This window comes from Hipposideros armiger, unplaced genomic scaffold (genome assembly GCF_001890085.2).
Source record: "Hipposideros armiger isolate ML-2016 unplaced genomic scaffold, ASM189008v1 scaffold_7, whole genome shotgun sequence".
Taxonomy (NCBI): Eukaryota; Metazoa; Chordata; class Mammalia; order Chiroptera; family Hipposideridae; genus Hipposideros; species Hipposideros armiger.
Window position 1 is genome coordinate 2,987,322 of NW_017731357.1, and position 27,286 is coordinate 3,014,607.

The 27,286-nt window shown below is 41.3% G+C and overlaps 1 protein-coding gene across 1 annotated transcript; it reads left to right on the plus strand.

The window, feature by feature from the left end:
• NDP (norrin cystine knot growth factor NDP) lies at nt 1-27,286 on the plus strand. Its single transcript, XM_019648619.1, has 3 exons — nt 1-360; nt 14,918-15,297; nt 26,018-27,286. The coding sequence occupies exons 2-3, from the start codon at nt 15,124-15,126 to the stop codon at nt 26,243-26,245; spliced, it is 402 nt and encodes a 133-aa protein (XP_019504164.1). The 5' UTR covers nt 1-360; nt 14,918-15,123; the 3' UTR covers nt 26,246-27,286.

The window sequence follows — 27,286 nt, forward strand, 5'->3', positions numbered from 1 at the left end:
AAGATGCTCCATGGAAGGGAGCCGAGCAGTGGGCAGCGGCTGTGAGTCCCCGATAACGAGCGCCTCACATTTCCGTGGCATTCCCATTTGCTAGTGCGCTGCTGCGGCCGCATGCCTGATTGATATATGACTGCAATGGCACTTTTCCATTTGACATTCTCTCTCTCTCTCTCTCCCTCTCTCTCTCTCCCTCTCTCTCTCTCCCTGTGTCGCTTAAACAACAGTCCTAACTTTTGTGTGTTGCAAATATAAAAGGCAAGCCATGTGACAGAGGGACAGAAGAACAAAAGCATTTGGAAGTAACAGGACCTCTTTCTAGCTCTCAGAAAAGTCTGAAAGGAGCCCTGCGTTTCCCCCAAGGTAAGCAGGAAAACAAGCGCTGACGGCTTGCCTAGGAAATTACTTCTTTCCAAACCGAGCATTTCATCCTCCTCTCAGACAAAGAGACAACCTTTAAATACCACTTAAATTCGCATTAATTTAATTTGCATTAATCTGTAGCATGCTAGCATTGTGTTTTTTTAAATGAACGTGTCTTTGAAGTCTGTGACAGAGCAGGAGAGCCTCACAGAGAGGCTGGAAAATCTCTTCTGCTTTGACTTAAAGAGATTCGGTTTTCAAACTCCCTGTGTAGTTAGATGTAACTTTGTAATGGTTCTTATATTTGACCCTGTGAAAGGAGACTGAGAAGCAGCAACTCGCCGACATGGATTCCCGAAAGCCCAGTATCTTCCCCACCGCCCTCATCCCTCTTACAATGGGGGCACTATTAACGCGGGCAAGCCTGCGAGTTTAAAAGCGCACTGTTTACTTTTATTACTACTTATGTATGCTGCTGATCTCCTGCCAGGGCTCTGCCGGAGTGCTTAGAATGACTTCAAACAATAGGCAACATTTATTTCTAGCTTTCTGTGTCATGCTTTGCAGGAATCTTGTTCCTTTGCGCTCTTCTCCCCAAATGCAAGGACTTTGCTTCCATAGATGCAGTCAGGAGCTCTGGGGAGAGAGGAGGATGGGTTTACTATATGATTTTGATTGGGCAAAAAGTCTGAGGAAATGCATGCTGTTTGCCTTGGCCTTATTGCAAAGGGTTATTTTTAGTAGTCAGCTTGTTCCTGCAGCAGGACCGATGCTACACTGTCTAAGCAGAGACCTGGAAAGGATGCTCCCAGCAGCACAGGGACCAGGACCTGTAAGAATGACTCCTACCTGAGGAAAATTTGGAGGAATCTTTCAAGGTCCTGAATATAGGTCCTCTCTTTAAATGAACAATTGTGCTGCAGGAGGCCTGAGCATAACTCTTTCCTGGGGGACTGGAAGTTTGACTGTGTACAGAATATTAATGACTCAGAACGCCGCCCTGTAACTGAGGCTCATTGTAACCAACGAGCCCGGAAAAACCTACCCGAAAGAGACAGACTCCCTTCTCTACTGAGATTCAGGTGCAGGAAAAGAAGGTATTAGGCAAGATGGGAGTCCCACATTTTATTCTTTGCAACTGTCATTAATAACAGATATGGATGCTGCAAAACATGTCTCTTTTCATTTTAATATTAGTGTACTTTAATTACAGCAAGTTGGCATTGGCAAATTGCTCCAACACATAATATTAAATATGAGGTGCATTTGAAGACAAAGAGATGCCTAAAATGCAGTTTTAATTGTGGGTATCAACCAAATACAGCGGGGACTGCAGAATATTTCTCGATTGTGTGTTTAGAATAAATGCAGATATCTGCCCATTTTCTTCTCACCTGTCTGGCTTCTGGAAGTAACTTTAGGGTTCTATTGACCAGTTTTCATTGTAGAGTGGAGACATGGTTTATGTGGGAACCTTTCTGATTGTCTCTAATGACTAGCCTAACAAACATTGTTGAAAGAAAATCTAGCTTTTGGATGAATTCATTTACAACTTTGGAATATTCGCTGTTTGAGAAAACCTAAGATCATGCTATAGATTCTATTGCTATACAATTTTACAGTGATTAAAAAAAATTGTTGCTGTCAATAAGGCATTTAACCAAATCAAAACAATTTTCTTAAACTGTTATTCAAATTTTTATATAAGAGCATCTGAAAACAAAATGTGATCTTTTGCATCATTTACTTTAAAATACATTTGGTTCAGCTAAAGGGAGAACTGGGTTGAGGCCTTTTTGATGATTGTGTACCAAGCAGCTGACTCCCACAGATGGAAACATGCCTGTGGAGTTTTCAATCTTTATATGAGTTCCAATGACAATGTCAAGGGGAAAATAAATCATTTTTCAATACATTTAACAATTTCTAACACATTTATTTTCCTAGGACCTTGAAAAATGTAGTGAGTTTCTCAGAATTATAGCCACCAATGGTGGCTGGCAATTTTTACTCCATTTTCAGAACTCACCTTTCAAGTACTATTATTCTTATTGGTTAATTATTCATTCCATCATTCTTTTAATAAACTATGCTAGTCCTGATGGAAACAAAGGTGAATGAGAAATTGTTTCATGCCCTAATGCTCAGTCTGTATGCTACCTCCAGTTAGATTTTGGAACTGAAATGGACTTTGCCAATGGGTAAACTGGGCAATGATGTGCTTATTATAAGGAATTATTTAAAATATCTGCTAGTAGCCAGATTTACTTGAAATGATTGTCACTTACCAATGGGTTTTCTTTCCATTTATGATTAAGGGGTTTGCCTTAGGCCTTTGTCATTGGATCCCGGGTACATGTCACTTGCATAACTAACATGGTTGGGATCTTTCCTGCCTGGGTAGAAGAAACCTGGAAAATGGGCAGTTTATCTTTTCGCTGCTCCCTTGAACACCCTTTAGAAAGGACCACATGCTATCTTTATTGGGCATGGCTGTGAGTCACCTACTCAGCAGCTGACATCAGGGCCTCTTCATGAATCATTGAATTAGAAACATGTACAGAGGAAGATGCAGTCACTGTCTCCCATCACTACTTGCCTCACCCCCAGGATTGAAACCAGTGACCTCTGGGCCTGGCCTAAATTCAAGAGGCCCCTGGGAAGAAGTTGCTGGAAGTTGTTCCCCAAACCCAGGTCTCTGTCAGAGCCACACACAGTGTTGCTTTCAAATAATCCAGTCTCGTGTTTTCTGACAGTGGTAGGTTCCTGGAAAAACAAAACAAAACAAAACAAAACCCTGAAGACAGCATCACCAAGGTCCTTGATTTGGTCCTTATCAGCAGATAATCCCCGTGGTTGGATTAAAATGCCTCTGACTCCCTGGGGTGCCTGACTCACCCTAGCCAGCCCTCAGCTCCTTGGCCAGCAGCCTTCCAGCCCATCCTCACCTCTTCCCATGACAGTCAGTTACTGCTACTTTGTCCAGGCTCTCTGACAGGGCCAGTGGGAGCAGCAGGGATGGGGAGGCAGGTGGAAGGACTGAGAAGTGCTAAAGCAGAGGGAAGCTAGGCCATGTCAGGGTGGGTGAGCTCCAGGACCCAGATTTCTGTGGCCTGGCCTGGCTGTGATCAGCTGTCATTTCCTCTTCGTGTATGACACTGTGGAACATATTAAAATTTCTCTGGGATGGTATGTTTGGAATTCCTCTGATGCCCCACCTCACCAACTTACCCGGACAATAAAAGCAAGGTTGTAAGCCTTTGAACAGCTGGCAGGCTATATATTTCCCCTCTTTCTTTCGCATAATCTAATTCAGAAAAGAATCTAGATAGACTGGCAGTGCCATGTCTGGGTACTTGTTTCCTGCAAGTCCTTCCTCCACCACCTCCTCCCGCCCTCCCTGGAATCTTCCTGGGTGGCATGTGGCCTCTCTATTCTTTTGCTCTCCACCACTCCCACCCCGCCCCTTTTCTCTTCGCCTGAGCTCCTTCCATTGTGAGCTTGCCCTTTGCTCTGCCTATTTTCCAGACAGCCTGGGTCCTGTTCCATCCAGGGCCAATAGCCCATGAGGTCTCCCCGTCTCCATAGTATTCCCAGGATGTCATTCTTGGCAGCAGCTCTGCTGGGCTGATAGGATTGGGGGGCTTTTTGGAGCCTCGAGCCTAAACCCACTCACAGACAGGAGCAGCCACATGGCTCTGCTGCCCTTTAGGCTGCCGGGAGCAGGAGTGACTTGGGCTGGCAGGGACGAGCATACCATCACAGTGACCCACACATCTCCGGCAAAGGGCTGGGGGTAGGAGTGCTATGGGAACGCCTGGATGCACTTCGGCCTACATTATGAGAAATGTGGTTATTCTGTCTTTCAGAGGGAGGGACCAGTAACTTGAAACAAAGCTTTTTGGATCCTTGGGCCTTGTTCCACCCCCTTTCTCTGTCTTTCTCACACCCTTCTCTTCCCAAGGAAAAAGAAGGAGAGACAGGACTTTTAATTTGTCTAGCATAGGCCTGAATGTCTATGAAGCCCATTTGGTGAAAGGGAGAGGGGTTGAGTCAAACTAAAAATGCATGGGGCTGGAGATGGGGAGGACTTTTTCTTTGTCTTAACAACAGAACAACAGATTGGTTTATAAGTTGCAAATGGAAGGAACTGGACTTTTAAATTAGACATTCCCGTTTAAGAGCCTCATGTAACCCCCTCTGTGCAGCATCCTTAAAAGATGCTTCTAATGTCCTTGGGACCAAAAAGTATTAAAGAGCAATCTACAATGCAGCTTCCTATCCCTTTTATTTTTCCTGGGGCTTTGGTAGTCTTTTCCAAATTAGCTAAAGTTCATTAAAAAACCCAAAAGAAGAAAAAATAACACAGCTGAATTAAAACGAGTCTTTTCCTGTTAGCTTGACAAGAAGGAAACAAACGAACAACAACAACAACAACAAATAAGAAGAAAAGGAAAGAAAAGAAAGAAGAAAGAACCAACTCCCCTCCTCTGCCACTTCTTGGGTTTTAATATGAATTATTCCATACAAGTCCCTAGGCTAGAGGAGCTATTTAAAGAAGCCTGGCAGCGTGAAGGGAGAGGGTAAAAATACAACCACTCTTTTGTCCATCAAAGGTTTTCTTTGGGAGGACATTAAGAGCATTCCTACTTTCCTGTCTGCCCCTGCCAGTGGCAACATTCCAGCTGGTAGTACCCACTCCTCACCCGTCACATCAGCAAGCGTGAATTTCTGAGGTTGATTCCAATAGAAAACAAAGAAGTGGGGAATCCTTCTGAAACCCCCATGTGTGTGCAACAGGGTGGGATAAGCTGGTACTGAAATGACTGCTGGCTTGCCTGTGCAGGTTGCATGCTGCAAATTCACATGCCCACACATTTGAGTTTTTGAGGAAGATTGTGCCGATGGCGTTATTTCTGATGCCAGCTGCCCTCACATCTGCAAAGCTTTCTTGTGTGTGCCTGGCAATAGTTTTCTTGGTGCCATTCATGCTTACTGTCCCCTTCATCGGAGGGTCTCAGAGTCTGATGGCTGAGCATATATTGCTGAGAGTCACACTCCCTAGACCCATTTTTCAATAGTCAGAACATAACACCCTGGGTAGGGTTCAGAGTCTGGAACAACTACTTTCTTGTTAGAAAGAGTGCTGACTCAGAAAATTCAAAGAATGGATAACTCCAGTTGGCAATATATTCCAGTGCTTATAATCAGGAATTCATCCACTTGGGGTCAATTTCACCCGCATGTCAAAATCTGCACATGAACATCAACTAGTCGCTTTAAACTTGGTTCTATAAAATTTGCCATAGATATATTTTCCATTTTGTTGTTTTACAAAAGCTAAGAATTTTTCAGACAACTTTCTCTCCTCCAAGGCCTGGCTCAATCCCAACTTTTTCTTTTAAGCTGTGATCCAACCAATTGCAATATCCTTTAAAAATGAAAGGGCAACAGGTTAATACATTCAAGAAAGTTGATGAGCTGTCAGAAAATGCTCAGGGGTGACCTTTCTGTGGTGCCACAAACCAACAATAGCCCTAAACATGGAGTCCCTTTCCATTCTTTCACCAATAGGGAATAAAAATAAGAAGAGAGCAGGTCACAGAAGTAACAAAAGAGAGGAAAAAGAATTATTTTTGATGTATAAAATCTGCCAGTGAAGATTTTCAAATAGCACAATTTCAGAGAGGAAAGCTCCCCTTAATTTTACCTACTCTCCCCCCCCCCCGCAAGAAGAGAGGTTTGAACCCTGAAGTTGCCTTCTTTACGTGACATTAGAAAAGGTCAACATTTTAAGTGAAAAAAAATCCTCCTTCTTCAACTCTATGTAAAATGTAGGCACACATGCCTATAATTGATGGGAAGAATCAAACAAATCCAGTCCTTAATCAAAGTCCAATTTTTCTTTCAAACACAAGGTGATATTTTAGGACTTGATACGTTTCTGTGATTTTCCTCCAAATTATGAGAAATTACTCTTTTTCAGAATTTAAATTTTCTTTGAGGTTTGAAATCTGAAGGCAGCCGAACAGAATTGCTACAGGAGAACTGGCATGCATAAGATGTAGCTGTAGTGTGTGTGGTTTAAACAAAGCAAACTATAATCAAAACGTGTTCAATGGGTACAGAGTTTCAGTTTGGGAAGATTAAAAAGTTCTGGAGATAGGTGGTGGCAGTGGTTGCATACCAATGTGAATGTACTTAATGAGACTGAACTGTATAATTAAAAAATGGTTAAAATGGTAAATTTTATGTTATGCATATTTTGTCACAAGTAAAAAATTAAATACATTAAAAATGCAAACAAAAACCCAACAGCTCAAGAAGTTCAGCATTATTAGCAACATAGTGAAACATATTTTTATGTGCTATTATTTTAACTTCACCCCTTTGACATAAGTCTCTGCATCCAGAAGTGTTCCAGATTGCAATAGGATTGAATTCAGTATTGAAATCCCATCATTGGGCAGAAAAGGCAAATTGAATGGGGAATGGAAAGACTGAGTTGCTCCTATTGTTTATGCCCCATTTCTAACTAAGGGCTCTACAGCTGTTAGGTGAGATCACCACTCACCATTCCAAAATGTTGTTGCGGGTGAGGAGATTCAAATGCAGTTTTGGAAACACTTCGCTGGACACTTTGAAGAAAAGCCAACATACTTATTTGGCTCCAGGGCAAATGGGAGCCTGTACCCTGAGCTAACATTGGTCACCTCTCTTCTCCTAAGGCCATACCACAGCTAGCAGTCCAGTGTCAGAACAGGTGTCAAATTACATCATCACCAGGGTCCCTAGAACACCTGGCCACCTTTTCTTTTTTACAGGGAGAGAGTACATTCATGAGTACCTTGCGTTGGGTATCTCGGAACTCTCCTGTTTTCTTTCAAAAGGGTTCTTACTCAAGATGAGTGGTTAGAATGTGTCTCATTCTTCACATGAAATGAAGAGAACCTTCCCTTTCTGAAATTGTGCTATTCGAAATCATTGAAAGGGCAGTGGCAGATTTTGAATATCAAAAACAATCTATCCTCCTCTCCTGTTACTTCTTCTGTGGCTTCCTCCTCCCCTCCCAACCTATTTTTATTCCTTTTTCATGAAGGGATGGAAAAAGTCTCCATGTTTAAGGCTATTGTTGATTTGTGGCACCACAGAAAGGCCACCCTTAAGCATTTTCTGACAGCTCATCACCATGTCAGTCACAGCTTTTAGTGGACTTGCTAGATTTACAGGAATAATCCAAACTCCTGGAAGAAAAGGCTTCAACAGTATAATGCTTTTTGACACGTGAATAATCAGACCTGGTCATTTCCAATTTATGCAAGGTTTGTATTCTGAAAGTCAGTTAGTTATGTCAACTGTTAAGAACTCAGAATGAGTCTTTCCATAGAAACTATAGAAGCCCACAGAAGCCCAGCACAGGAACCAAGAGCCATACACAATGGGCAATTCTTTTAACCCAGTTCCCAGCCCAGGACTTCAGCAATGTACCTCCCCTAGCACAAAGGTTCCATAGATACTTTACTTAGCAGAGTGCCTAGTTTTTTACCACTAGGACCTTATTCATTTTATATCTGCAGGGAAGACAACTCTTCCAACCAATTTTCCTCTTCTATCCTAAACCAGAGTGTCACAGATGGACCGATTAAGGCATGAGGATCTGTGGCTCAAGCTCAGTTTAGGAATGAGTCGTTTGTAGGAAAGGTGCAAGAGGGTTGAACTCAGCCTATATCATCATCATCACACAAAAGAAGTTTAATTCTAGCATGACTAACTACTATTTGCATTTCTTATCTCTCCTTTTGGTGGATCCTGGGGAAAAAAACACTGCAAATTTTAAGACAGCTTTAAGAGAAATAAGAACCTGTGAAATACCTCACTAACTGCTTCTTATTATTAACAACATAGTATTAATTTATAAACCATATTGAGTATTAAGGACTATTTTTATTTGAGGCCACCAATACGGCCTCATCAAGGGGCAAATTCTTATAGCTTGGCTTTCAGCATTGCCTCAGACACCACATTAGAACTTGTTTGGACTTGCTACAATCATTAATTTCTTGAGTAAGGAAGGAACTCTTTCTTTCAGATTATAGGACTACGTAGCCACAAAGCAGGTGCTGTACTTTGAGAAGTTTGGATATAGAGAATGTTAGGAATAGATAGTACCACAGAAGCATCTAGAACAATCCATTCATTTTGTAGATGAGGAAACTGAGTCTCAGAGAAGGCAATTGACTTGTTCAAGATTGCACAGCCAATGATGGGAAGGTAGGACTCAGAGCTTGATGCTCCTCAGATAAGCCTTCCTTCTACCAGATCAGGAAACAATAGAATGCTCTTTAGGTTTCAGAATGTAGTGGAATAGTTATCCAGTATTTCTGACAAATGAATGCAAAATGCCGGGACTTGAGACACTAACAACATAGGTTAGAAATAGGTTTGGAGAGGCAGAGATGAAGGCAGTAGGTAAGTGGGAGTTTGGATAACAATGTGAGGCCCCTCTGGATTTCCTGAAACTCAGGATTTTAATTTTCAGCCAGTCTCAAAGTTGAGTCCTCCCACAGCAATTCCTCCCAGACAGTAAATTTATTTAATTCAAGGACACACACATGCACACACAGGTGGGTCCACTGGAGAGTTGGCTCATCCCCAGAAATAGTCCCAGTCCTTCTTTTTTGCACCCCTATTTATCCCAGGATTGTGATTTATGGCTTCTTTCCTGAGCTATATGTCTCTTTTTCTTTTGCTTCTCTCTTCTCTTTTTTCCTTCTATCACCACCACTGTCGAGTGTGGCCATTCTTGGCTAGTAATGCAGGTCGGGGGAACAGAGTCCTATCCCAGACTGGAGGACGGCTGTTTAACCGCACAGATGTCATTTTCTCTCTCCTAAGGTGGCGCAATGGGGGCAGGCACTGCCTCACATGCTCCTGCACCTGATTGTAGTGTACACACTGTGAGATGACGAGGCAGGAGCTGTTCCCTCCCCACTGACCTTGTGGCTTTTCATCTTTGGAGATACCTGGGGCTAGCAAGCTGGAGACCTGGCAGCATTTGTGGTCAGCACTACTGCCTCTGGGTCAGCCCGGGCTTGGCTTCTTGGCTGCTACTGATGTGCTGCCAGATAGGAATAATATCAAAACCCATTCATTAAGCGCACAGGATGCTTTATAAAATCCAACATGCTGTTTACAGTTTATAAATTAAGTGCCTTGGGAAGAGACATCTGACTTATTCCCCAAGGCATCTACTTGACTAGATCCAATTGGAATTCTTTGAGTTCCTGGGAAGGGGCTACTTAGCACTTCACACTCTCTGATTAGACCTTGAGTCCCTTGCTTTTCTAATCCTAGTATGAAGTGTTATCTAGTGGCAGGCATTCGTCCTCACTTAAATCCTTGAGTTTTGGGGTTTTTTTGGCAGTTCCATTGAGAGGGGCTCTATGTTTGACATCTTTACTTTACTGATGCCTGATATGATTTTTTTTCTGATATGATTGTTTTAAATTATTGTAAATATCAAATAATTATTTGTGTTAAATTGATGCTATCCCATAGTCAGTATATTTTATCTGCTTAACTTGATCTGCTTAGAAATGATGCAGTGCATGTTGGTTATGAATTAGATGTTAAGGGAGTCTAATAATGTGTAAAAAAATGACCCAGGAAAACAACAGGCCAAGACTCTTTGCTGGTGGATGCAGTGAGCTGGAAGAATGAATTAGGATAAGACCTATTTCTTTTCCCTGACCCTTAACTCACCTCCTAGAGCAAAAGGGGACACATAGGTCCTCAATGAATATGTTTTAAATAAATACTTGTTGAAAGAAGCCATGGGAAGCAATACCTATATATATTAGTACTGAACACAGCCCAGGAGGTAAATATAGATACTGGAACACCACCGTCCCTTGCCTGGCAAGCAAGGCAAGAATAAGGCCATTCTTGGCATATGCCACTTGTCTTAGCCTGCTGTTGGACTAACTTTACGTGAAACCAACACTTTACCCTTTGCCAGGCAGAAGGTCAGCCCAAGAGTGAGCTGCTCTGTGGACACAACACCATCTCTCACCCAGGAAGCTGGACCCGCTGTAAGCTCTGCTATATTATTTCGCTTAGGGTGACAGGTGGGGGAAATCTGGGCACCAGTTGTTCTTTTCCACTGGTATCGTTTGGAGGGTAGCTCCAAAGTCGGGCACGCCAGCCTACGTGCCTCTCCTGTCGGCAGAGGCTCCACGTTGGAGCTATTAGAATGTGGGCTCTGCACACTAGCCAAGTCCATGTCTCACAGACTGTACCCAGAGCACAGAGCAGCCCCGGGGCTACTGAGTTCAGCAAGAGAATCATTCTCTCATTCAATTCATCATTGGCTAGGCTGAGGTTCTAAGTCTTGATAGGCAGCACTTGGTTTTGTGCTATGGGGCTTTAAAAAAAATGAAAGCAAACGAATTAATTTAATTTTGAGAAAAATGACAGAAGCTCCTATAAGACAGACAGACATAGATAACCCCAGGATGCCATAAAGCTGGGATCTCAAGTGATGTAAATTTCCTTCAGTCTTGATTTTCTTCTTTGTGAGCACTTCCCTTGGCACCCTGCGCATTCTCTCCTATGCACACTCCAACCAACACAATGTTAGGACAACTTGACTCAACATCACTTTCCTTGAGCATTATGTTTATTTCTTCTTCAACACAACAGTGTTGAATCACTCAATTTGAACACGTAAGGCAAAAATCCTAATGTTATGTTGTAAGAATCTTACCTTTTTGTCTTGAGGTTCTGTGAGCTCTTTGGCATATTTACATTGTTGCTTGAATTCTTATTTCAGAGTTCAACATAAAAACTGAAACAAGGTATCATGCTTTGTGAGTGTGTTCAAATGAAAAATCTGTATCTTATTAGTGGTAAAGCAACATTTCCTCTGTCATTCTTTTATACTTTACCTTTACTACTACTGGGTTCAGCTTACCATCTTTTAAGAGAAAATCAGGTAATAAAGTTACATTTTGTGTGACATTACCTCTTTTTTTCCAATGGTTAGCATTTTTTTTCATTAAATTTATTTGGGTGACATTGGCTAATAAAATTATATAGGTTTCAAGTATACAACTCTATAATATATCATCTATATGTTGCCTTGTGTGTTCATTATCCAAAGTCTAATAATCTGTCACCATATATTTAATCCCTTAACCCTTTTCTACCTCCCCCTACGTCCCTTTCCACCTGGTAAGCCCTATACTGTTGTCTGTGTCTATGAGTTTTTGTTTGTGTTTGTTAGTCTTGGTTGTTGTTTGATCTTTAGCAGTATGGACTTGATAATATTTGCTTGCAAAAGTATTTTATTCACCTTTCAGAAAAAAAAAATTAACTGTGCTTGCAATTTAAGATATTGCTACTAGGCGGCAGTAGTGCACAAGAACTAAATGGTCCACCTGGAAGAATATTTGGGCAAGAAAGGAATGCATACCTTCCCATATTTATAAGAAATACAAATATAATACTATTAAAATACTCAAATTGGCACAGATATTAAACATCCATTAACTTAATTGCTATTTTTAAACCAAGCTTTGAAAAGAGAAAGTATTATTTTTTTAATTAAAATTTTTAATTAAAAATTTTAATTAAAAATTAAATTAATTTAATTAATTTTTTAATTTAAAAAAAATTTAAATTTTTTAAATTAAATTTTAGATAGGTATACATTCACAAATTCAAAAATCTACAAATGAAAAAAGGTGTATAGTGAAAAGTTTTTCTCCAGTGTTTGTCCTCCAATCCTCACAGGTAACTAATTGTATAATTTCTTGGGTATCCTTCCAGAGCTTCTCTATGTAAATACAAATAGATACAAATATACATATATATATTTATCCATCCCTGTTTTAACAACAGAAATCAGTAGAGTTTCTGCATTCTTCTTCATATAGTGGCATAGTATTCCATTGTATGAATGTAGTATAATATTGGGTAATCGGAAAAGTCATGATGCATTTTTGCAATGAAAAACATAGAAAAAATACGTCATGGCTTTTCTGACAACCCAATATGTTTAGCCAGTCCACCTACTGATGGATAGTTTGTGTTATATTTTATGCTATGACAACCAATGCTATAGTGAATAACCATATGTTTGTATGATCTCACATGTAAGATAATTCTCAAAGTGGAATTGCTGGGTCTAAGTTACATATATTTGCAATTTTAATAGATAATGCCAAATTGGCCTCTACAGAATTTGTACCAATTTATACTGTACTGTCTCCAAAATGGGTCTGTTTCTCACAGCCTTCCCAACATGGTGCATGACTTTGGAATTTTTGTAGATCTGATTGTTTGAACAAAGAATATCAAAGCACTTTAATTTTCACTTCTCTTAGATGACCAAGGATGCCCATCTTCTATGTTTAAGGGCTCTTTATATTTTTATATTTCCTTTCCTGTGGAGAAAATGCAAATGTCAACAAATACAGCCATCTAAACACATATGCACGGCTTTCTTATTGATGCTGTTACATGTTGTTTTCTTACCATCGTGCTATACATGTTTTTCTGTCATTTGCTTTGCTCACTTAGCCATACCTTCTGATCATGGCTCTGAAGAGAAATTGCTGGCAGTGGGGAGGGAGGGCCAGGACTGGAATGTCTGCTTTTCCCTTCATCCTTTTGTCATTGACTCCTGAAGGAAATATCTGTAGACTGGAGTGGTGAAAGGAGAAATCTAATAAATTCTCTTTCTGAGACTACTAATTACGGCTTCAAAGAGACAAATAACCACTTGGGATAATATAGTCATATTGAAACTCAGGAAATGGTCAGTAATATTGCATCCTCTGAACATGGAACCCTAAAGAAGCACTGGCTCTTTGAACTTGATGAGTTTCAGTGTAATGTGCATAGGCAAACCTAGACTATGCAGCTGAAAAGAAAACCCAAAAAAAATGCTCTTCTACATCCTTTGCTGATTTGAAGCTTTAAGCTCAGGTGTGATAAATTTTAATGAGATGTTGCCATTAACATGCACATAAAAGAAAGTGGTACAAATTTGTATGAAAAGATGATCTTATGTGGTGGTGTTTTAGAGCAAGAGGGAACTGTAGATGCCATCTTTTCCAACTCCCCTACTCTACAAATGAGGAAACTCGGGCTTGAACAGTTTAAATGATCATACAAGGTCCTCCAGCTAATTAATGGCAGTGTTAGAGTCTAGGTTGGTCCCCTCATTACTGGTCCCTGCCCTTTCTGCAATTTACAGGGCTTCCCTGAAACACATATGCTGAAGTTTTGCCATTGCCAGTGATGCTGTGTTCTGAAACAGCCCTATGTCACATATCCTCTTCCACTTGGGATCCCCTGCCCCACACTCACAAGACAGCTAACTGAGGCTAAGTTGGTCTGAGGTCACTCTGTTAGAGCAAAACTAATGAACGTATATGGTCTTGAACTTCTAATCTTGATCTTATCAATACTTTGCCCTGTTTATTCAGACTGTCCATGAGTAGGAAGTTGAAAAAACAATGTGGTACTGTGAACAAAAATCAAACTTTTATCTGAAATACCTTTCAACGTTTTTCTGAAGCTTAATTATTATGCTCCTTTTGTTTTGGATATAATATCAGGTTCCCTCTAATTTTCCTAAATGTTTGAAAATATTTTTATACTTTCTGTCTTCCGCCGTGATAAAAAGCGTCAGTGTTGGCCATGTCTGGGGGACTAGTGAGGTGATTTGGGGAGATCTCTGGACTCAGTCCTTTGTTCAAGAGGCATATGGTTAAAAGAACAAAGCAAATTTCAGGAAAACCACTATAGCGTGATCCCATGTTAATGGTAAGTCTCTGCTCCAACGACCACTTACTTTTTCAAATTATACCATGTGTTCAGGCTACAAAGGCTGCAGATACTCCTGACTGTGTTGGCAAATACATGTACTGCCTTAACCACACCGGAGACCGGTTAGCATAATGTGTATTTCAGATGCAGTTTGTCACTGATGCTGGGTGGCATGGGGCTTAAAACAAAAACAGGATGAACCCAGAGCACAGAAGTGGAAAACTAGGTAGGTGGGTGGGTATGGACGTGGAAAATGTATTTCCTTCCCGTGGGACATTGCCTATGTTCATTAGTGCTAATCTTTCTCCTCTCTATCCCTGTAAGATGATGTTGATGCCAAAGCTTACTGAGGAACTGAATAGACGCCACCAGCCAGGGATAAGGATGAGACCACCCAATTGAGTTATGCTGTGGCCAGAACCACATGCTTAATCTTTACCATGGGTTCAAACTATTCTTGCTCCTAGCAACATGGACTCCAGCAATTAAAATCGACATGTGCTTCCATTAAACCACTGTTTCCACATCCAAATGGTTATAAATATGTAGCATAAGCTATCGAGGGGAGGTTGAATGGATGACAGCTTATGCTAATGACACTCTAGAAACCAATATTCTCTACTGGAAATGACATGGAAAAATTCTACTCAATACCTCCTGGGTTCCATTAGTTTTTCTGGGTAAATGTTTCTGGGGAAAATAATTTCTGTTTTCATTCCAGCTGTGCAGCAGATACAGTGATGATGGATTGCAAATGCGAAGAGTAAGACAAAACTCCGGCATACAAAGGACAATGACAACCAGAGAGCTTCAGCCAGATCCTGCCCTTTCCTTGAAAGGAACTGGATCCTAGGAGGTGAAGGCATTCCGATTTTTAGTCCTCTGCCTCCCTCTGCTGTTCCTCTTAGGAAGTTTTTCCTTACAACAATGAGAAATCATGTACTAGCTGCATCCTTTTCTATGCTCTCCCTGCTGGCGCTAATGGGAGATACAGACAGCAAAACAGACAGCTCGTTCATGATGGACTCGGACCCTCGACGCTGCATGAGGCACCACTATGTGGATTCTATCAGTCACCCATTGTACAAGTGTAGCTCAAAGGTAAGACCAAGATCTCTGAGAGGGTAGCGTTACTTCTAGAAACAGAAGAGACACTGTATTCCTTTGTCAGGGGATGGAGAACTATGATGATAACTCAAACCTGAGCTATACGGTTGTCCCACATGGCTTGTGGGAGAATCGTGCTTTTAGGGTTTCCCACCATGCATTGCACTTTTGTCAGCAAAGCTGCCTAATTGACCACGTACACACACAGCCAGCTTCTCTCTTTTCAGGCTGCTCAAAGTCAGTAGATAAGCCTGGACGTTTCTCATCATAAAATTGATGCTAAACTCAGGTTGGAGGGATGTATTTCATTCCTGGTTATGAAATTTATGAGTGGTAGTGTCTTTTTTTCAAGAATGAATAGTGGAGTCTACAAGTTACCATAAGGCCTTTTACCTCCGCCAGCAATAAAGAGGAAGGGAATGCAAAAAATGTGGTTGAGCAGTGAGACGTACTTCTTGAGGGGCTCTTCAAAGAGCTTCCTGATGAAATAGTTGGTCATTGGCCTTGTGGTCCAAGCTTTTCTTCACCTTCCATGTTTATGTTAAAATGATTTGAAAAGATAAATGGCAACTTAATCATTTTTACATTGATTACCCAAGTCATTTTTGTTTGGAGTAGGTTGTATTTTTTTGCACAGGCAACCGATGTAAGTGATGTTTCAGTGTTGTGACAAGGTATAGGAAAGAATACCATGCTTAAAATGCCACCAAGAGTGACCAGCCACATGGACCACCCAGAAGGGAGGCACATAGTAGGGAAGAACACACTCAGGGTGAGAATTCTCATGACTGTCACTGTCCCCAAACAGTCACATGAATGAAATTTGCCCACATTTGGTAAATAAGAATTTGTTTAGGCCAACCTCAGAGATTTTCACTTTTAGTCCTCAGACTAAAACCACTTAAATGTTCTCACATGGTAAGTATTTTTTAAATTACCAGTATAATTAGGAAGCTTTTGTAATATCAGCCACTAGAATTAAGACCATATAAGTTAATCTCTCTACCCTCCATTTGAAAACATTACAACTTCTGTCTGCCTTTAAATTTTCCATAACTTCTCTGATTATAGCTCAATGATGATGGCTTGTTTTAGTTTAGGGGGATCGGAACTTGAGTGAACTCATTTTAACCATTGTATTAGTAAGGTCTATAACTGTGGGGAAAAAAATAGACCAAAGGAGAAAGATTGTGACAAGTAAGTTAAGTGTTACTAAACAGCACAAATGATATTTGTCCCAAAGTCCTGCTTGTACTTCAGAAAAACTTTCTGTCTCTTATTTGTACTTGTAGAACTAAAAAAGGAGTAAATAGATAAACTTAAATTTTTACAAAACTGCAATCCTTTCTTAGGAAAAAAAAAGCTAAAACTAATTGAGAAGAAAAGATGGGACATGTTTTTACAACTATGGTTGCTCAAAAATTGGCTGGAGCAATTATTAACTTCTCCTCCGCCACCCCCAGATAGCACTAGCTAAGATTTAGTGTTTCTTATTCCATGGATGATTTCTCCCTCTGTTGAGTTGTCTACCATAACCACGATTCTTTCAAAAAAAGGAATGAAAATTGTTTCAAAGAAAGTGTCATTGTGATAATAAGAAGGAACAGAGAGACAGGAGGACCATCTCCAAACATGAAAGAAAAATCTGAAAAGATTTGGTGAAATGATGGAGGAGCGTTTAGCAATTATCACATTAGCTAAGCAAAGGTCAAAGAAGATATGGCATTAGCTCCAACCCAACAAACTCAGTGCTTGAGCATGAGTCCTAGAAATAACCTTTCGTCTACCTTTGTCCACCTCTGTTTCTTCCAGAATACCATGGTAAATAGTGCAAAATTGTGATAGTAAGAGAAATGTTTGTAATTTCATGGGAATAATCTGTTTTCAAACATCCCAAACTATTCCAACTATAGCAATAGTTTTATGTACATGGTGCTTGTAATTATGAACCTTTCTTCTTTGGCCATAAAATATGGCTGGAAGAATCTCAAGTACCCAGACCTTTCTTGGATTAGATTTTCTTTATGTATCCAGGAACAAAAACTGTTTTTAATTTTGAATTATTCTATAATTCTTAACTTTCACAGACTCAGACTGGTCTTCTCTCTAATGGGTCTCATTTAACAAAATTGTTTGCCTTTCTAGACTTGCGGTAAAGCATTTAGCCTCTGTGTACAAAACATCCAATGGGGGTTTTTTACAAAGAGGAGACTAGGATTGATTTTTCCTCTCTGCAGAAATATTCCCTCTGGGGGAAGGGGGATGTCACTTTGAGGGGTAAAAAGTATGACTATTGCACTGTGTTGTACACCTGCAACTAATTTAAAAAAAATAATAAATAAATAAATAAATTTTCCCTCAACATGTTCAAAGGCCATTATTTGCTAGACACATGCCTACTGTCTACCTTTTAACTGCTAACGCTTCCTGACTTACATTTATCCAGTGTCTGGCCTCAGGAAGACAGATGAAGGGGAGCTTGTGATCCAGGCTCAGGGAAGGGAGGGCACCTGCTTGAACACCTACTATGTGTTAGGCAACTCGTGCTGTATAATCTAATCATTGCTGACAAACCTGTGATGGAAGGCATTATCATTCCCATTTTACTGGCAAGGAAAACTGAAACCTGAAAGAAGTATTATGTAGATTACCTGATGTCATGTAGCCCAGGAGTGGCAAAATCTGCCTCGGAGCATTCATCTTTCAACTACTTGGATTTTCATATTGGATGAATGCAAGTACAATGCAGAAGCCATTATTTAGAAGTTTAGGCTTCAACTTCTGATCTGCTTGAAATTATGATTTATACTCTGGGAGCCTTCCATGAAACTGCCTATTCCCCCTAGCCTTAAACTTGCGGCTGACCAGCCCTAGGGGCCTGTCACGCAACGCTTAGCAATCCCGGAAAGAACTGAGATGAAGTTAGGCAGAAAAGACTGATGACAGTGGTCCACCAAGGAGGTCCTTGTGGCCACAGATTAAGATATGCCTGGTGGCTTTCGGTGGTGACACTTCCTAAGGCTGGGTACAAAAAATTCTGGTAGTGGCAGGTTCATTTACAATCTTCCCTGGAATTCTAAGTGAGTAAAGGCTGTAGAACAAATAGGCAAAAGGTCAGCGGTTAGTGTAAACGAGCTGTCTGAGGAATCTTTAAGGGAACTGAAACATTCCAGACTTTGAAGTGGGAGAGACCTGGTTTCAAATTCCAGCTCAGCAGTTTGCCAAATGGGTGACTTTGGGGGAAGTGAAGTAATTCTTTGGCGCCTCAATTTCTTCCCATGTAAAATAGAACTAATGCTGTCTACCTAAAGGTGTGGGCATGGCTGTTGGTGATAATATTTGTGAGGCATCCAGCACAGTGTCTGGCATATAATAGACATGAATAAATGATATTATGATCTTGATGATGAAGTTATAAACTGGACAGGTGTTCAGACTCACTTTTCTATTTTAGTCACTACCGTGACCTCCATAACTGTTGGGATCGCCTAGAGCCTTAAAGGATTAGGAAAATGAACCTCACTGTGGTTCTTGTTGAACACAGACATTTGGCAAATGTTGGGGGAGTGTGCAGAAGAGCAGAGAAAATGTAAGCCACTGTGCTGGGTGCTAAGAAGGGGGATAGAAGTCAAAGAGAAATAGGTCCTGCTCTCTGACCTCCCTTCCCAGGTGAGTGGAGGAAAGAAGGACTGGAGGGGGGTGACTTCTATGTTCAGGCCAGGGAGAGGTTTTCAGGAACTGTGGGTGGGAAAGTGAGTTGGTGGGGCAGGTGAGGAGTGGGAGATGGTAGCCCCAGGCCAGGGGCATGGAACCATGACACGGTTGTTTGAACTGTGAAGAGCCACAGGAGCTGCAACAGAAGGAGGAGGAGGGTTTGGAGGATGAATCTAGGCATATTTCCAGAGGAAAAGAGACCTGGTATGTCAAGGAGTGAGCCTCGGGGTTGGTAGGGAGTGATGAGAATCCCCAAGCCATCTCCTACTCCTGCCCATGAAGCTCATATTGTGGTAGAAGAAATGAGGGAGTTGGGAATATTAAGTTTATAACACAATTAACTACTGGGGACACATGACTTAATTTTTAAAATAATTTTTAATTACAATGGACATTCAATATTATATTAATTTCAGGTGTACAACATAATGCTTAGACATTTATAAACATATGAAGTGATTACTGCAATAAATCTAGTACCCATTTGACACCATACATAGTTATTACAATATTATTGACTATATAGCTTTTGATGGTTCCTTTCTTTTTTTTATTAGTTTCAAGTGTACAAAACAACATAGTGATTAGACATTTATATACCTCATAAAGTGGTAATGCCAATAAGTCTATTACCTATCTGACACTGTACATAGCTATTACAATATTATCGAGTATATTCCCTATGCTGTACTTTATATCCCCGTGACCATTTTTTTAAATTATAGTTGGCATTCAATATTATTTTATATTAGTTTCAGGTGTACAGTGTAGCGGCTAGGCATTTATATAATTTATGAAGTGATCCCCCTGATAAGTCTAGTACCCACCTGATACTATACATAGATTTTAACAATATTATTGGCTATATTTCCCGTACTGTACTTTGCATCCCCATGACTATCTTGTAACTATCAATTTGTACTTCTTAATCCCTTCACCTTTCTCACCCATCCCCCCACCCCCTCCCATCTGGCAACCATCAAAATGTTCCCTGTATCTGTGAGTTTGTTTCTGCTTTATTTGTTCATTTATTTTGTTCTTTAGATTCCACATATAAGTTAAATTGTATGGCATTTGTCTTTCTCTGTCTGACTTATTTCACTTAGCATAATACCCTCTAGGTTTATCCATGTTGCTGCAAATATGACTTAATTTTTTAAAAAGGGACAAATGTATACTCAAATGTCTATTGTGTGTAAACACTGTGATAGGTACTGGGGGCACAAAAAAAGCCAAAATTTTGGCCCTTATAATGCTTACTAGTACATGGGGGAGAGAGAGAAGGGAAGTATTCTGTGTGCAAAGGCCTCTTTATGTCCATTTGAGTTGTGACCAGAGTGAAGGGACCAGATTCCAGTTGGAGTTTGCAGAGTTGCTACCCACCCTATCAAAGCTCTTGCCACCACCACCACCCTTGCCCCCCACACACTGCTTTATTCCCCTGGTTGCAATTTTACTGATGCCCTCAGCCTGACATTGACCCTTTGGAGGTTGATCTGGGTTCCTGGAGATGAGTTGAACAGTCATTTGTTGAGGGTGTTAGTGAGGGAAAAAATGGGAGAATCATAGATAAATCTTGTTCCTAAGGAGAAAGAAGATGCTTCAAGGGTTGCCATGGAATAAGAACTTCACAGTGCTCACTGCTGGGGAAAAAAGCAAAATATTATTCTGATACTGACGGAGACATCTAGTTAGTCATGGCCTGAGCCAGGAATTCATGGGGGTTCCACATGACAGGAGAGGAAAGTAACTTTGGCGATGGTAAGAGTCTTTCAACAAGGGCTGATGAAAACCATCTGTATTTGGGTTTTCTCTCATTCAGAGGATAGTTGTGTATTGCAGAAAAGACATAACTGTCCAAGAACTATGTATGGTAGGTCACGAGAGAGAGCAGGGGCCTGAGGCCTGCAGTGCGATCTTTGGTCTGGACCCAGAAATCACAGGTGGCTACAACCCTTATAATGTAGCCTGAACTTACCCATGATGAACTTGAGCATCTTATGAAAGCTGAAGGCTCGACAGGCTGGTTGTCATGGCCTACAGTATAGTCATGGTTATAGCCTTGGCTAGGAGAAAAGGTTCAGGAATAGGGTTGTCTTGGTTTGGAAGCCTGGCCCTGCATTGTACAGCTATGTGACTTCAGTCTGGTAACTTATCCTCTGCCTTTAATTTCTTAATTTGTAAAATGGAAAGACTTTATCTTTTGAAATGGTTATTGAGAATTAAGTTGAGGGCTGGCTGAGTGACTCAATTGGTTAAGAGTGTGGACTCTGAGCAACAGGGTGGCTGGTTCGATTCCCACATGGGCCAGTGAGCGGCGCCCGAGCTGAGCTGCCACAGAGTTGCTGCTGAGCTGCCAACGGGTGGCAGGATGGCTTAGCTGGTTAGAACGCATGCTCTTAACAACAAGGTTGCCGCTGCAACTCCTGTATGGGATGGTGGGCTGCACCCACCCACAACTAAGATTGAACACGGCACCTTGAGCTGAGCAGCCTTGAGCTGCCCACAAGCGGCCGGATGGCAACTGGACTTGGAGCTGAGCTAGCTGTGTCCTTCACAACTAAGTTTGAAGGACAATAACTTGGCTGTTCCCCTCCCCAATTCCCCAGTAACATCTTAAAAAAGAAAAAAAGAATTAAGTTGCATACGAAGGGCTTGGCAGAGTGCCTGGAGCCTAGCAAACATTCAATGCATGTTATTTATCATCATCTTTACTATTTTATTATTATCCAAAGATCTTTTTATTACTTTTAGCTTCAGCACATAGAAATCAGATAAGCACATGAAGGTGCCCATTCTTGAGCAAACACTCTGGACCTGGCAGCTCTGTTCCTATTGAAAGAAAGTGGCTTTCACATCCAGCTGGAGCCAAGTGACTCCAAGGTGGAGAGGATACAAAGAGACTGCTGGAAGAGTTGCCTAGCTTGTTAGCATCAGACCACTTGTTTGGGAGACATAAGATAGCAAAAATTTAACTGAATGTAAAGCAGATGACATGTATATGTCACCCCCCTGGGCTGTGAGGCATCAATAGAAGGTCTTATGAGCGATAACCAACTGTTGAACCCACTGTCTAATGGTGAAGCCCCATGTGGGTTCTTCGTCAAAAGAAGCTCCTTTCCTGATTTGATAATGGAGCAGTGTGGGCACTCTCCTTTAAGAGTACTTCAGTGCAGCACAAACTGCAGAGGAGTCCTCCTATATTATTAAAACACAGCCGAGTCACGCAAGCGTAAAGAATGTGTGTCAACCACAAACTGGGGGCCACCATGTTTGCCAAGTGAACTGATGCTTGAAGGTGTCAAAGGTTTATTGAACTGAAACATACATTGGTCAGGAGTTAGAGAGTGTGTGGTACTGTCCAGTGAATTGCTGGGAGTCTCTAAATCACTGGAAGATGGAGATAAATGAGGGTCTTGACAGTGGAGGAGATATTATTTAGGATTGCCATGGCTCATGGAAGATTCAGCCCTGTGTAAGCTTGGAGGTGGTGATAATGTGTCCCAAGAAGCCCATAAGGAAAAGCTCAGACTTGTATTATTATGACATGGTTACACGTCCCAGAGGAAAATCAAAGTACATTAGAGAAGGGTATGAGTTGGCTCATACCTCAGGAAAACATCTTATCTCAGTAGGCAGGATATTAAAGTAATTTAGATCAGGGATTTGGTTTTAGACAGACATGGGTTTGATTCCAGCTCTGTCTTTATCAGATATGAGTCTGAGCAAGTTACTTAAACTCTTCAAGCCTCAGTTTCCTCATCTGTAACAATAGTACAGATAATAATATGCAGTACCTTTAGCAAAAAAAATGTGGAGGATTAAATGAGACTAAATGTAAGTACTCAGTAAATTTGACCTACCATTCTTATTATTAGCTAAATGATCACTATCTAGTGATTCATCTGGAGTAGAGCCTGCCAAACTTTAACAGGTCCAGAGCCTGCTAGTCAAAGTGTGGATGTTAGCCCAGCAGTACCATCAACCAGAACCTTATGAGAAATGCAGAATCTCTGGCCTCATTTAGAAGTGCTTAATCACATTCTACATTTTAACAAGATTCCTCAGATGATTTACATGGATATTATAGTTTGAGAAGCTCTGGTCTGGAAGAGGTCAGAGGATATTCATTAAATCTGTAGCACAAGTAAGGCATGGCAGAGACTAAAATGTGGAATATCAAGAGTGAACCCGGAGAGCAACTATTTTTCCCTTCCTTTCCTTAACGACACTCATTTATGGATCTTATCTTCCAAACTTCCCACTTTAACCTATCCAGCATACATACAAGAAACACAGCTAGATTTTAATATAGTTTTCAGCTTTGAGATGAGATATATATACTGGGACTCTCCCAGAGAGGGGATTTGCATGTGTGTGTTGAGAACATCAAGTGCCTGATAATTGGTTCATAGTCTCTTTTTCAAGGAGAAAGCATTTGAATCTGACAATGGAGGATAGTTGGGATTTCATTAAGGAGGATTTAAGAGCTAGGAGGAAAGGGCATTCCTGAGAGAGGAAAGACAAGAGCAATGGAAAGAGACAGGGAAATTCAGAATAGTTCAATGGACTAGTAATTAATTAAGCTTGGTCAGAATAGAGAGTGCGTGATAAGAGTGAGAACAGCATAAGAAAGACTGGAAAGATATGTGAAATCCAGGTCATGGAGGGCTTTAATGCCTGTTCAGGATTTTGGGTTTTATTCTGAAGGCTGCGGGCAGTCACTGAAGGTGTTTGCTGTACATATCTATACATTCTCCTTGTCCAGAAAGTCCAGCTCCTGAGGGAGAAGGGCCGATAGGAGGTGGCCCCAGAGTCTTCAAGCGCTGGAGTTTTTGTCCTTCAGAATGAGCTGAAGGTGGAGGTCGAGACTCTGAAAACTTTTAGTGAAATCACTCTCAGGTTAGTTCTTGTACAAATGGCTCTACATTGCTGACTCGGTCAGTTTATAGACAGCACTGATTGCCTGGCCTTCAAGGTCTACATTTTGTTCACATGTATGGATATCATTCGGGGACGATGTACCACCATGTCTTTGCTCTTCTGAATTCAGTCTGCTGGCACAGGTTGGCTATATCCACCCAGACTGAAACGGGATCTCTAAAAAGTCCATTTGGGGAGGCGATTCTTTGAATAATTGGTTAATCTGCCTAATCGATGATCCATATTAGAGATGAGCAAATGGAACACTATTCCAAAGCGAGATGTCAAGGAGCTCTTTCCATGTACTTGTAGGTATGTAGAGAAGGGACTTGGAAAGACCCTGGACTCTCTCTCTCATTAGATGAATGGGGTGGGCACCAAGGACTGGCCCATGCACTACTAACCTACGGCATAACCTCAAAACCTATTTCAGATCATGTTTGCTTCACCTATCAACGTGAAGAGCAGGCAGGATAGAATCGGAGCTTTAATAAAATCAGAACAGCTTACAGCTGCCATTTTCTCGCTGCCTCTGGGATCTTCCAGAGAAAATCAATCAGTAGGTGTAGTCCAGCTTATCCACACCAAGCCCTGCTGGTTGTTTCCTAGTATCTCATCTTCTCTTGTTGGTTGCTAAGAGATTGTTGGATTCATCCCAGTATCTTCTCAGGTAGGGACGTTAACAATCTATAGTTACCGGAAGTTACCTTCTCTTTATTGTGGCAAGTTGGGAAGGCCATTACCTTCTTCTAATCCTTAGGTGTTTAATTCTGTCCTATAGGATAATGTCAGATCATAGCTGGTGAGTTTTAATAACAACTGAGAATTCCTAAAATATCATCACGTAAATGTCAAATGGTTTCGTGTGTGTGTGTGTGTGTGTGTGTGTGTGTGTGTGTGTGTTTTATTTGCATAGTTCCACTTTTATGTTCTTATTGTTCTGGAATTATCGCACAACTTTTTCTCCATCACTTAATATGAAATTCACCAAGCAAGACCCTCCCACATAAACATGGGCCAATAATCTCAGGTTCCCTTCACCCTCTGTGCCCCCACCATATAGGGTTGTATAGCTTAATGAATCGAACTGCTCGTTCTACCATATCCATGACTGCCACTCCCAGAAGACCAGGATTTATGTATGGTATACATAAATGAGCCTCTGCTCCATCCCCTTAAGCTGTGTGCAAAATGTTGAGTATGTGCTTATATCCATTGTTTTGGGGTTAGCTTTGGTAGTTTGTGTCGGATTCTTAAAGGAGTCTGTTTACTAATGCCACATTAGAGCCACTATAAAGAACATAGCCTCTGTTACTTCAGCCCGTTTTATTATAATCCTAACCTACGTTTGGAAATGGAGATGGTTAGAAAGAGTAAATATTTGCCCTAAATGACTTTGAAGATGTGATTGCACAAATCTCAGGCTCCCTCAATGTATAAGCTCAGCAGTGTCATTCCAGGGCCCCAAACGTACCCTGTTTCTATTTCATGCTCTTGTTTCAAGTTATAGTGTCTGGAATATTTTTTCCTAAGTATCACTCAGCTTACCCTTTTTTTTTCTTCTTTAGAAGCATATTCCTTTAGTTTAGCAATTCCTTGCACATAACAAATTCCTTTTTCCCCCCCTATAGTTATTCTTTATTCCCTGAGTTTAATTTGAAATGACTTTCTGCATTTTGAGGCTGGTAGAATTGGCACTGGGCCAATGGTAGACTGCCACCTGTGTGAAGCAATTTCTTTTGTCCTTTGGTTTTCCTTTGCACATCATGGTGGTGGGCCTCATCCAGTTGTTCTAAACACTCAGTGCATATCAGAATCACCTACGGAGCTTTGAAAACAACAAAAGCCTGGCCCTGTCTTCAAAGATTTTAACTCAGTTGGCCTGAGATGGGGCCTGGCTGTTGACATTTTAAAAACAAGTTTTGCCAGGTGGTTCCAATGTGCACCCAGAGTTGAGAGCCACTGGTTTAATCCAGCAGGAATTGGCAAAGAATGTTAGTGCATTTTAAAGGAGACTGTGGGTCCTGGCTGAGGTTTTGGCATCCCCACAGAGTAACCACCTCTCTTCTCTCCCCAGATGGTGCTTCTGGCCAGGTGTGAGGGGCACTGCAGCCAGGCATCACGCTCCGAGCCCTTGGTGTCCTTCAGCACTGTCCTCAAGCAACCCTTCCGCTCCTCCTGTCACTGCTGCCGGCCCCAGACCTCCAAGCTGAAGGCATTGCGGCTGCGCTGCTCAGGGGGCATGCGCCTCACGGCCACCTACCGGTACATCCTCTCATGTCACTGCGAGGAGTGTGGCTCCTGAGACCTGCTGCTGAGAGGCTTCTGGATGGGACAACCTCCTCCCCTTGTCAAGGCAGTTCAACCAACCAGGGAAGGACTGGCAAGAAAAGAGTTAAGGCAAAAAAAAAAAAAAAGATGCAGCAATTCCCACGGGATTCTGCATATTCTAGTAATAAAGACTACATGCTTGTTGACAGAGATACTCTGGGAACTTGTTTTCCATTCCTGTCTCCTTTCCCTGGTAAAATTTCTTTTAGTTCCTTTTCAGATTCAGGCATTTTTCCCCCTTGGCGCTGAATGTTGTTTGGGTTTCCAACAGTTCAGCACTAGTGGGAAAAATGGGCCCCCAGGCAAGAGTGGGTCAGGCTGTCACTGGTGCAGATTAGGGAAGCATTCGCTTTGGAAAGCAGGAAAGCTCTACTCTTTCTGAGACATTGCGACTCTTTCTGGGACATTGTCCGGTTTTTGTTTATCTTGTCATTTGATCTAAAGTTGCCATTGCTGCTAAAGGTTACCAATTTCAAATTCCAGGCACCAAGCATGTGGATATGTTTAGCCAGGTTCACTCATAGCCAGCTAACTGACGTTCAGATAACTAACAAACAGATTCTTTTATGTGATGCTGGAACTCCTGATAGCTGTAATTATTATTGAGACATGACTTTTGAGAAGTAAAGGTGGCATAAAGAATTTGTCACCTGAAGGCTCTCTCGGGTAAAAATTATGGTAAAATTTTGTAAGGGAGCAGACTTTTAAAGACCTGCACAAATACGGATCCTGCACTGACTTTGAAAAAGGCATATATGTACTAGTGGCATGGAGAATGCACTATACTCATGCATGCAACTTAGACAACCAAGTATGAATCTATTTGTGGGTGTGCTATAGCTTTAGCCATGCGGCGGGCATCCTTCTCCGACATCCACTTGTCCATGTGAAACTCGCTGCCAACATGGTGGCCTGGCTCATCTTCTGAACATTTGGTTCAAATATGTTTTGGTCTTTGAGACTAAAATTTGAGTTATTCCCATATTGTGAAATAAAAAGAGAGTATTGTCAAAAA

Coding starts and splice junctions, on each gene's coding strand:
- NDP (XM_019648619.1), top strand. CDS start 15,124: ATGAGAAATCATGTACTAGCTGCATCCTTTTCTATGCTCTCCCTGCTG. Junction 15,298..26,017: donor TGTACAAGTGTAGCTCAAAG/GTAAGACCAAGA, acceptor TTCTCTCCCCAG/ATGGTGCTTCTGGCCAGGTG.